General features: G+C 34.5%; 1 protein-coding gene across 1 annotated transcript in view; it reads right to left on the reverse strand.

The window, feature by feature from the left end:
- Window positions 1–12,932, reverse strand: part of LOC138940138 (uncharacterized) — a 90,566-nt gene that overhangs the window by 21,403 nt on the left and 56,231 nt on the right. Inside the window, exons 2-3 of the mRNA XM_070308694.1 lie at window positions 1,133–1,178; window positions 881–1,048 (exon numbers count right to left, since the gene is read on the reverse strand). Of these exons, the coding sequence (XP_070164795.1) occupies window positions 881–1,048; window positions 1,133–1,162 (198 nt within the window). The 5' untranslated portion in view covers window positions 1,163–1,178. The remainder of the gene's footprint in view (window positions 1–880; window positions 1,049–1,132; window positions 1,179–12,932) is intronic.

Below are 12,932 nucleotides of genomic sequence, written 5' to 3' on the forward strand. Positions count from 1 at the left end.
GTACGGCAGGTGCGCATATCTTTCCTCTTACTCTTCTTCCACTTCCCTATTTTTTTTTTTTACGCAATTACAATATTTATTGGCAGAAATCTCTTGGATCTGCAAAGGATCCTTAGGAACTTTTACTAGTACGTTTCTAACTTTTACTTTCATTAATTTAATAATAATGCGTGCTAAAAATATAAGTGTCATGTGTATTTTTATTTCGATGTAAATTTCACGATATAAATAATTTTTATAGATATTATGAAGTAAAATCCTATGGTATATCTATAATATTGATTGCAATAGATAATATTTTATTATTGGAGCAAACACAAATTTTTTTTATTACATATAGGGTGTCCCAGACTGCATTATATGCTAATAGAAGATTCTTAAGATCATTTACAAACGATTTTTCCTCAGCGAAAATGTCGAGAGAGGTCATTATGTTTTGCAAGTTTTCAATTTTTTCCATCATACTTATGTCTTTGTAATTAAATTTTAAATTATAATTCTCTCTCTCTAATTAAAATAAATTCTTTTTGAAATTAACTAAGAAATGTATAGTTTTAATTCTTTATAAAGTTTAGTTTACAAAAAGCCTTCTTTTTTAAATAGAAATTATTGATACCTTGACAATTTTGTTGAGAAAAAATCATCTCAAAATCATCTCCCTATTAGCAGATGGTGCGATAGGTCTCGGAAATCCTGTATAAGCATCTTATTTTTACTAATTAAATCAGTATGAAACAAGAGACAGAGAGAAGGAAAGAGAAATAAGGATAACGGAACAAAGAAATAACCGATCGGAGAGAAACTTTTTGCGCAATGTCTATACCATGAATTTCAATAAGTAAATGCGCAAGGCGAAACAAATTGGTGATGCGTGACTTACAGTATCGTGGTCGCTGGCCTCGTGAGTTAACGCTTCTCTGGTTTCGTTATGAGGGGAATCATCCTCATCGGGTCCCGATCCGCTACTCGCCCAATAATCCTCGGTCGCGTCATCGATAATAGAATCTTCCGAGTTCCCGTCCACCTCCGCGTTCTCGTGATTCGTCGCCTTTGACACAAATTTTGGATAATAAATAAATTTTCGCCCTTGCGTGCGTTATCGTATACGCAATTGTGTAGTAAAGACACTTACCTGACACCTTGGTGTGACCATCGTCAGCATCCAAATGGCGATATATCTGTAACAATATATAAACTGAATTATAAAATTATGTAGAGAAGATTGGTTTAAAAATATCGAAAGCGAAACAACAATATTTTCAAACTCGTGTTGCAAAAAATTCGCTTTTGCATTTTAAATTTACACATTATCTTAATTATATAAGATATTACTCGAGGAATGTAATTTAAAAGTTATATAAGCTTAAAAGCTTACATATTGGTGTGGCGATCAAGGATAGTCGTGAAGGCCGTTAGACGGAGAAAAGCGCTTCGTTTACGACGGTAACAGAAATCTCCGCGAAATGACGAACGAGCGAGACGAGCCTAAAGGTGGGTATACACTTAGCGAACGAACACCGAACGAACAGCGAATGCGAAACGTTTTGAACGTTTTTGCTTTGGCGTATATATCTGCTGAATTATTAATAATGAACGTTTGCATTCGCTGTTCGTTCGGTGTTCGTTCGCTAAGTGTATACCCACCTTAAGGAACGTGACTGGAAACGTGATTAGGAAGGAAAGAAAAAGAGCGAGACTCTCTCGTATCTCGCGATATATTGCACGCGGTATGAGAACCCCCAAGTGACACAGATCGCAACGCATTATACGCATAATGTCCGTGTAATAAGACTACGTATAATGTCGGTGTGTAATAAGAGTATCGCGGATCAGCAACGGCCGCGGTCTTCCCTTTTCCACGTCTTCTCTTCCTTCTTCGCCGGCTTGTGCCACGATCTAGGAGATGTGACTCATCTCTCGTTGCTGCTGCTGATGCTTCTGCTGCTTCCAACGCGCCCTCGCCTTCTACCTTCATTTCCACGTGAACTTCGAATGAGTTTCTTGCCTCCGCACTTACTTACCGTTTATAGATCTTTTCGGTCTATTCGCACGCGCCCAGTGACCCCCATGCCGGAACAACCACCCATATCAGTTCTCATTTACTGTTTTGCTGGATCATTTAATTGCTTCACTTCGCGGAACGTTTACGTCGTCTTCTATTTTTGATTGCTTGCTAGTTTCGTTCATTACGACCATAGAGTTCTAGGCAGAGATATGTCTATATGATGCATAAACATTTTGCGTTTTTGACAAAGGAATTATTCTTCGTATTGAAGTTTGTATTGTTCAATTATTATATATTGATCCCATATTTTTTTATGTATTTAAAGATGTTTTAGCTATACATACAATAGTAGCAAAAAATTTTTAAAACTTAAATTAAAAAAAAAACATTTCTTACGGTTATACTGTTTGGAAAATGAAATAAATAAATAAATCTGGATTATTAAAAGAATTAAAGTATCAAAAAATAATATGCTCTTTAACGTCTTCATAAAAAAAGAAAAATAATTGTGTTTAATATTTTTCCTAATTTATGACAAAAACTTCCGATTGTAAAGATGGCCCTGAAATCAACTGCGAGAAAAAAAAAGAAGAGTAGATTAAAGGAAGATTTTGCGTTACTATAAGCATTTTGCTATAATTTTTAGTAAATAACTTTGAAATCAGTAAACGGATTTGAATCAAGTTTGGCACAAATATTTAGTAAAGTTTTGTTAAAATTTTTATTTTGCTGATAATGTTTTTTCCTCGTCAAATTTGTCAATAAATGCTACTATTCTAATAAATCGCTGCGCGATTTTTCATAAAAGTCGATACAAATTTTAAACTTAAATAATTTCTAAACTATGAAGAAAATTGTGCTCAGATAGTCAGAAGAAATAGTAGAACGATCTACGAAATTTTCATGCTTTTGTCAATATCTTGACATATGACACATATATCCTTAATAAGCTACTTTTTTTTTCATCACACAAGAGAGTATAAAATTGGTAAAGAAGCACGAATTTATTATAAATCAATATAATCTAATTTTCATCGTGATTTGATTGCAAAATGTTTCCATGTCACAGATTAAGGAATGAATAGACTTTGCGGGATATTTCGTGCATACCGAGCAGCGAGAATTTGCACGCAACGCATGCCAAGTCACTAAATCCTTCACGTCTAGACTCCTTTATAATAGTAGACTATATTGTGTGTTCTATTACTTTTGAGACAATAGAATTTATCTACTTTTATCATCATGGTCATGTTGCAACAATGATAATTGCTATGAGCAGTCGGCCGTCGTTATCAGTGCTGCTTAATCGTCCTCTCTTTTGCGATTTTCCCGGGGTCGCGGGAATCAGCTGACCGTAGTTTTCCGAGACGTTATCGCTGAAAATTTTAAACGCGTATTACTTACGTTACAAGACGGTCGAGCGAACAAACATCGTTTCATCTCGGCGGTTAAGCAGTCGTTTGAAAAAGTGAAATGCTTCTAGCATACTAGATGGTGAAGTTGTTTAGATCAAAATTGCTTACACGAGAACAGTATTTTGAGAGATTAAGTAACAGTGAATCACTACGATACCGTGGCCAAATTTACATCATTTCTAATTGAGAAAATAATGAGATTAATAAACGCGATATACATTGATTAAATTCTAATTCTTATTATTAATTATCTTTTGAATTAATAAATTTTGCTCAAAAAGCCGTTAGTAAATGTAATTTAATTTTTAGATTGAAATTTGTTTATTATAAAACATTTTTCGCTCTGTTATACTGACGTAACATCTACAAAACTTATTTAGGGGTAATCGTAATGTGGTCCCACTATTTTATTACGGCAAAAGACGAATTTAAGAAGAAATGAAAAAAGATATACGTTAGTTTGCGTAGTCTCGAGCGATTAAACGGTAATTATCACCACGTAACGGTTTGTATCGCCAATTCGTCTTCATCTGCAATATGTTAGATAATGACAAGGATGATACACGTTGATAATCGTCCTAGAGAATATTGCGCACGTAAGATGATTATAAATATCACGCGCATACAGGAATAAAGGAGAAATTTATCTTACCCTACGCGCAACGAAATTCGAGTCATCGCGATTACATCGGTTGTCAACGAGATGAGTGGATGATCGTAATTACAATAATTATTTCATCGCTCTTGCTAAAAGAAGGAGTGGGAGGGGAAGAGGATTAATTAGCGTCAAGCAACGATCGCAGCCATTTATTGCATTTTTTGTCTTCGCATCATTACGGCATCTCTCGTGATCGCGAAAATTATTTAATTCCGTTCGCTGTTTCTCACATTTTACGAGTGTCGTCATTTAATGGAGCGTCGTCGTTGCTTGATTCACGAGACATTTCTACGCTACGTGTAAACAGCTGCATAAATGTTGGGATGCTCGTGCAGCAATTTTCAATTTAATTATTCATGTAAATTTGTCTCGCGCGAAAAAATTCAAGTAGAAAATCAAAGGAGATATGAATGTAATTATTTCCGTCGTTACCAAGAGTTTGATAATAATTTTTAATTGATAATAATAGTTAAATAGTTAAAACTTAAATTAAAAAATTAATAATTTTTAATTTAATTTATTTTAAACGTGTTAACTTTTCATTTAAATTTTTAAAAATGCATTAACGTTAACTTATTAACTTTCTTTTATATGAATTAAAATAATTCATCAATATTAAAATTGTGCGAAAATGATTGATCGTAATGCGAATATCGGATATGTCAATTCGCTGTTGGATAAAGAATTAACTTCCAATTTTAATGAATAATGATTTTTTAACTTAATTTTATTGGAGTTCATTTTTGTTTAAATAATTTTTAATGTAAATTTAGTTAATTTTTGGGGCGTTAACTTTAAACTTAACTTAGTTAAAAAAAAAAAAAAAAAATTAATTTACCCAACTCTAGTCATTACACAGATAGAGTTAGATTTATATTATTAGCTTCTTACATTCGAAACATTTGTTACTTAAAATAAAATTCAATAACATTCAAAAATCTATATCTTTCGATTAATACAACAATAAAAAAGATCTTTTTGTTCAGCGAAAAAAAGCGCGTGTAATAGAGCGAATCATCTAACATAATCTTCCTGAATCAATTATTCGTCGATGTGTTATATTTCGTGATACAGTTAAAGCGTGATTCGCGCTAGCATTGAAGGCATCGATATCGCAACTTTTTATTCACGATGTTTGCGTCTCGCGTTACAGAAACAATCAATAATCCCATCGCCGATACACATTGTTCCGCGGCGCGGCTTTCCCGCGTTGTCCATCTGTTCTCATAGAGAATTGCGAACAAGTGCGTCCCGTTCGTATGAATCGTACGGAATTAATTATCGCCGCCGAGTGCATTGATGTTAGATCAATAATTTGGCGGGAAGGCATTCGCGAACCGCTTGATATAATTATTATTCGCCGTCGTCGTTGGTAAATGGAACGGAAGGTGTTAGGCATGGGATGGCGAGGCTCGGCCAACGGATCGCGCTACGCAATGATGATGGCCGTTAATCACGTGACGCCGGGATTCATAGATGCGAGAAGAAAGATAGGCGACTCTCTTGTCCGCGCTGCAGCAAAGCCGACGTGTGGGCGGTTTACCGCTGTACCACCGTACAGAACCATACACATATACACGCAACACACGTACTCGTGAATTATATATGCCTTGTAAGGACGACGATCGACCCGAACGATACCGATGCGTGCAATAAAACTGCTGTCCGGTTTTTGTCAAACACGCGTTACGCAAAGTACGACCGCTGCCAGCGCATCATCCACCCATATAGCACTAAAGCTTGCAACAACATTGCAATATTGCATATTGTAGTTTAATGTTGCAGAAATATTACAAAGATATTATTTTACAATATAACTTTAGTAATGTTACAGCAACATTCCAAAAATATTCCAAAGAAAGTATTCGATAATCGCTAGTTCATTCGTTTACCGCTATGCGGCGCATATTGCGCTATCTATTCCGCATTTAATTTTTAGTCACAATGATTATATAAAGTTTACAAAGAGCGACTAATAAGATTAAAGATATAATAACTATTTTTATTAGCTTAAATTATATGATATAACCCCAACACAGGGGACTCAGACATTGGACTAAGAATTCTTTTAATAGTTTCCATTCTTATATAAAATCAAAAATTTGATGATAATTTTTTAACATACAAGATACTTCAGATTTTAATAAATAAATTTTGGGATTATATGAAGACAAGAGAGATGAGAAAAAACTTGTATGCGTAAATCCATCACAATCTTTTTGCATGTCTGAATATTTCGGATACAGAGATTGTGAATTTACAAAATTGCAAATTGAGTTTTTTCTTATTTCTCTTATTGTTAGATATTCTTTGTCACTGAAGGAAGTCGAATGTGTACCGAAAAATTTACAATTTATAATTTCGTTATTATTATAATATAGAAAATCTATATACACATTAAATCCTGATTCTTATATGCCTAATTTCTTATTATTTTTTCATATGTTAAAGATATTATGTCGATAAATATACATAAAGCATTATTGCATATATATTATATTGCTATGTTGCTGCAATATTATATTGCAATATTTCTGTAGGCGGACATTTTACTGTTGCTGCAATATCATAACAACGTTGCAGCAACATTTCGTAATGTTTCTGCAATGTTGCAATCTTGCAGAAAAATGTTGCTGCAATGTTGTTACAATCTTGCGGTGCATGAATGGCAACGAGACTCTGGCTGCGAAACCAGATTCCACTTTCGGAAAGTCACTTTTTTAACGGATAAGATAGTGATACAGGACTTCACATGATTTAACATATTATTTTGAATTATATTTTTCTATTTTCTTGTTGGATATATTGCTTATTTATAACAGGCAAGAGAAATGAATGTTTCTTCGATAAAACGTTCAATCAAAATCGATAAACATGATTCTTGAAAAGTACTTTAATAACAGAAATGTAACGGTAACGGAACATAACGATATCAAATGATATAATCAGGGAACATAATTCATTTTATGCGAATATGTGAGCAACGAGGCGTAAATCGCCCGTGGCACATAATAATAGATGCTTTGAGATTTTTTTAAATAAATTTCATTTAATAGCGATCTTTCTCGATTAATACGTGGAAATTTCGTGCGCTACCATATGCAGTTAGAATTATTGCCGTAAACCCTCGAACGGTTTAACGTGTAACATGTGCATATAATGGAGAAACAAAACTCGAGCGCGAGCGTGTGTTTGCAAATATTTATAGATTGTACGTGTTTGTGTTCAAAAGGCAACGCGATTTGCTCGCATCAATCATTCTCGCGCGAAGCACAATTTGCCTCACGTGCAATACGGTATCGCGAAATGAAGTCGACGATCGCCTCTGGTCTTGCGGATAAAACGGAAATACTTATAGATTTTCAGAAGATTATATCCTGCGCACACGACCGATGTGTCGGCTTGGGTTTGCCCATCAAACTCGTGTGTTATTGCATCGAAAATAAAAGACGCATCGCCGCATCATGAGATATCGCAATTTAAGCGCACTCCCTAAGTATATACGCCAAGCCGCAAGTCACGCGCGAACGAAAGTCATGTATCAATCAAACTCGAAGTCGAACAGCATCCATCACCGACGAATTGAAAAACCGATGCGATTTTCGACGAGTTCAATTTAGGATTCGACATTGAAAATTACGTCTCTTATCGCGCTTAACAAATTTATTTTTATCGCAAATGTTTGAGAGATGCGTGAAACAATAAAAATTTATATTAAATTATATATAAAACTCTGGGATGTTCCAAGATGCCATCCGTTTGGCTAATATGCTTCCGATTCTCGCAAATAAATTGTTTTTTTCGCATATTGAGTTTCGCATCCGTTATTTAATAGTAACAATGATAATGATAATGATAATAATGATAATGATGATAATGATGATAATGATAATGATGATAATGATAATGATGATAATGATAATGATGATAATGATAATAATGATAATGATAATGATGATAATGATAATGATGATAATGATAATAATGATAATGATAATGATGATAATGATAATGATGATAATGATAATGATGATAATGATAATGATAATAATAATGATAATGATGATAATGATAATGATGATAATGATGATAATGATAATAATGATAATGATAATAATGATAATGATAATAATGATAATGATGATAATGATAATGATAATGATAATAATGATAATGATAATGATAATAATGATAATGATGATAATGATAATGATAAAAATGAGAATGATAATAATGATAATCATGATAATGATGATAATAATAATGATAATAATAATGATGATAATGATAATGATGATAATGATAATGATGATAATGATAATGATCATAATGATAATGATGGTAATGATAATGATGATAATGATAATGATGGTAATGATAATGATGATAATGAAAATGATAATAATGATAATGATGATAATGGTAATAATGATGATAATGGTGATAATGATAATGATGATAATGATAATAATGATGATAATACAATAATAATAATAATAATAATAAATAATAATAATAATGAATAATAATAATAATCTTTATTAAGCAAGTTATACATTATATTATGAGCGACAATAGAAAAGGGACACAAGAAAATGCAAATTACATTAAAGGGCGAAGTGACAGTTGTCAGTTGATATGAACAACGTAAGCACGATCCGTACACATGTGTGTAAATAACATAAGTGAGATTTGCCGATTGTTTAATAATTGTCGTCGGATTTTTCTCATAGTCATGTTATTTTTGCGGAATATTTATTTGTTGGCGAAGTCGACACGCACTTTGCCGCTGTCGGTCGGTCGGAGAATTATGTCGTTGGGAAGTGAAATGAACCGAGCACGAGATGCCCGCGGGGGGCTATCCTGATTCCCCGCTACGTCGCATCGCCATCGTTTTTCAATTCCGTTACCCACCGATAGGCAGGTAAAACTTTTATTCCGGCCTGCGCTCTGCGCTGCGCTTCTGCCTTCGCGGTCGCCTTCGTAGCCCCGGGGGCGAAGGCGCGGAGAAAACTGCGGACTAAGTCTCGCTTTGTGCACCACGCGCGTAATTACGTCGTTGCATCCGTCGAGCTGCGTTTACGCAGCTTACGCTCGCTTCGATTCGGTCGACTGATAAACTCGCGCGATATCTCCGCTGGAACGGCTTCTTTCATCTAGATCTGTCATACTGAGCTTTAACGGATCTCAGTCAAATTTTCACGCATGTATGTTTCGGAAAGAGGAAATTTTTTTAACACTATCAAATGAAATCGATTTTTAAATCATAAATAAATTTTTTTCTTATTTAGATTTTAAAAAAATAGCAGCCACTGTAAAACATATCGTAAAGAAAAATTGACAAACTTGAGACAAACAAAGCGTCTGCAGCTTTTTTGTAAACGCATTATCTGAATTTTCAGACAGAAAATGCTATCTGTATTTCAGACACTTCAATTTTCAGACATACTTTTCTTGAACTTTTAGAAAATTCTAATGATTAAGACAGATATTCAGATCTGAAAATTCAGACAAAAATGTATGTGAATTTTTAGAAATTTTTTTACAGTGTATACAAACTTGGCATCTTGCTTTTAATAAACTTTTAAATAGTTAATACAAGAAAATAATAGAGTATTTCGTTTGTGGCAACAGTAATTTCTTTCACATTCAAAGCCATAAAAAATACAGCATATTATTTCTACAAACAACTATAAATGAAATACTATCATTTTCTGTATTAAATGTATTTAGTTTATTAAAAATAGAATGTCATGATGAAAAAGAGAAGTTAGTCCTGCATATATTTAAGATGAATGAGATTGAATATATATGAAAAAGTATTACTTTCTTCGACGCTCTAAATGATTCTAAGATCTTGCGGAATGGAGGAAATTATCCTTCGCCGGTGCAAGCGGATCCCATCTTACGGTACTTAGCCGCCACGTTTGTCTGAAAGGGTAGCATTCCGTGGATTTTAGAAAATCGTTCGTCATCGCTCATTTCGCGCACATCAGGTGTAATCTCCTGCTTGTTAGTCGCACGCACGCACGTACGCGTTTTCGCATCGTTTCTTTAAAGCAGAGCGATGGTTAAGAAGATCGCGAGGTCGAAGAGACTGTGAGATTCTATGGTCTATGAGAATCCGGTCTGTGAGAATCGGAAGTCAGTCGACCGAGACTCGAATTTTCCGCCGTTGACTCGCACGGCGACAAAGACGAAAGAGCTAGGCACGAATCTTATACCTCGAGAATCTGCGGTTAACCCTTTAAAACTGGAGCACTTTGCTCTGACCGCGGCTTAACTATGGCCTGGCAATAATCTTTCGAACAAGCCAACCGTGTCGAGATAATTTTCACGACGACATACATCACGATGTAATGCGCGTGTCTTCTCGACGTTCTAACCCTTTCTTTTTTCATGAGAAAACCGTTTTTTATTTTATACACGACTCGTGCTACATCAGGGTTTTCATGTTAGAATTCTGCAATAAAAAAAACTCCTAACATTTTAATGATATTTCCAAGTTTCCTGAATAAAACAAGCTGAATTGTGCAAATTAGAAACTTGGACATTGCTTCCTCATTATTTTATCTCACAAAGTTTGAGCTTTAACCATGCGGATTTTTCAATTTTTGCTTTCTCATAGATGAAGCTTTGCGAGCGAACTAAAAGGATAATGAAGCAATCACCGATCCTCACTAAATTCAATACCAACCGTCCTTTAATGATACTCCATTTATGTAAAAAAATTTAATCCGATATTTCAAAATTTACGAAAGTTACAATGTGTATAGATATTTTTTAATAAAATTCAAAATTTTATAAAAAATGAACCTTTTCACCGATTCTCACCAAATTCAATACCAACCATCTTTTAATAATATTCTATCCATGTAAAAAAATTTAATCCGATATTTCAAAATTTACGAAAGTTACAACGTGTACAGACATTTCTTAAAAAATTCAAAATTTTGTAAAAATGAGTCTTTTCGCCAATTCTCACCAAATTCAATACCAACCATCCTTTAATAATATTCTATCTATGTAAAAAAATTTAACTAGATATCTCAAAAATTGCGGAAGTTAGCGACAAATCGCGTACATACATACATACAGACATTTTTTAAGAATATAATTTTTCGACGTTTTAGAACATTCTGAAGACATTGGCATAAAAAAGTCGAAAAAAAATTTTATCATGAAAACGAAGCTTCTTCTATAAGAAAGCAAAAAAAAAAAAAGAAGAAATTTCAAATATTTTGATAAGAAATTAATTAATTGTGGCGTTCACTTATATAAGTCTTTATACTGGTATAAGCAGTAATTAATTAATGCATGATTGCACTCTATTGAACTTTGCAACCGCAGTTAGGACAGGCGTTGTTAAAGTAATACATAAATTTCACGCCGCTGAACGACAGGAAAAGAAGTATAATACACGTTTTACCGACTTTTAATTGATGCGAAAGCTTAGTAAGTCCTTTTCGCCGGGAAAGGACGGCGGAAAAACAATCTCCCCGGGCATCCAGCCGTATCGAAATGTGTTCTTCTTCGGCGTCGTACATCATCGATCGCGCTTGCCTTTATCAAGCAATCCGCAAGCAACGCAAGAACATCGTGTTTACGCCGCTGTCATCGACCGCGGAGCCTTCAATCGTTCGCGGAAGTATATTCGCGTATATAAAGCGCATTTAATTGCGGGTACAACAGGCACTGATCGTTTAGAGTTAAAGGCGAGAAAGATCATATTGTAAAATCGTTTATAAAAAAGTTCTTCCTTATACGAGCAGCCAGAGGCAATCGATCCGTTCGCGTGTTTGTGTTTGCTCGCCGCTCTTGACATTCTAATCATCGCGTATGCAAATCGTGTCGAACAGAGAAACGTCGTATTTACTTTAGTCTCTCGTTCAAGAGGGGAGCCAACTCATTCGACTAGTTGTACTACGTGCGCTGTCATGTTACGATGAACGAGATACACGCGAGAGCCAACGCTCTACTTGCCACTGATGTAAGAGTACCGATAAATGTTTTCAAGTAATCATCCAGAAAAATCCCAGTCATCTTCCTCAGTAGCCCCATGGGAGCGTCTCAAATGGATAAACACTTGTTGCGGTTTTTGTTCAGAGATGAAGTATCGCTTCATTTACTCCGTGTAACAGAAATTTCTCTTCAATATACTTATATTACATTGTATATAATATAACAGTCTTAGTTTCGTAAAGAGAAGAGTTAATCTGACATATCGCGAATGGATTTCTGACGAATATTATTTTATTGTGCAAAATGGCAATTAATTATCTTCGAATTAACGATAGATAAGATACTAATTGAGAGAGACTTGTCGTGACACTTGTCGCTATAAACTCCTCTCGGAATAAATTTCCAATCATTTGCATTCTCGTTAGACGATAATTTCCATAAGGGCACAAAAGAGGGCAATAGAAGAGCCATCTTTATGTTAATTACTCTCTATGCTCTGGCGAACATTATCGGGTTTTCCTGATCGAGATGAAATGTTTATTCGCTCGCTCGCTTGATTACGCTCGACATAAAGTCAGACGCATCGTCGACAATTAGCTTGGCCAAGTGCAGCCAGTGAATCCGAAGCTATGTGAGAAACCCGCGGCGAGAAAGACCAATCGACTTAGACTCAAATTTCCAGGGTTGGGAAAGTTACTTTATAAAAGTAACTCGTTACCGTTACCGTTATTTTTTCTAAAAAGTAACTCGTTACCGTTACTCGTTACCAATTTTAAAAAGTAACTCGTTACCGTTACAGTTACTAAAAAGTAACGAGTCGTTACAATTTCCGTTACTTTTTTACAATACAAACTAATAAATTATTTTGCATAAGAAAAACTTTAAAAAAATT

This window comes from Polyergus mexicanus, unplaced genomic scaffold (genome assembly GCF_030449975.1).
Source record: "Polyergus mexicanus isolate NDT 795.1 unplaced genomic scaffold, iyPolMexi1.0 SCAF_16, whole genome shotgun sequence".
Taxonomy (NCBI): Eukaryota; Metazoa; Arthropoda; class Insecta; order Hymenoptera; family Formicidae; genus Polyergus; species Polyergus mexicanus.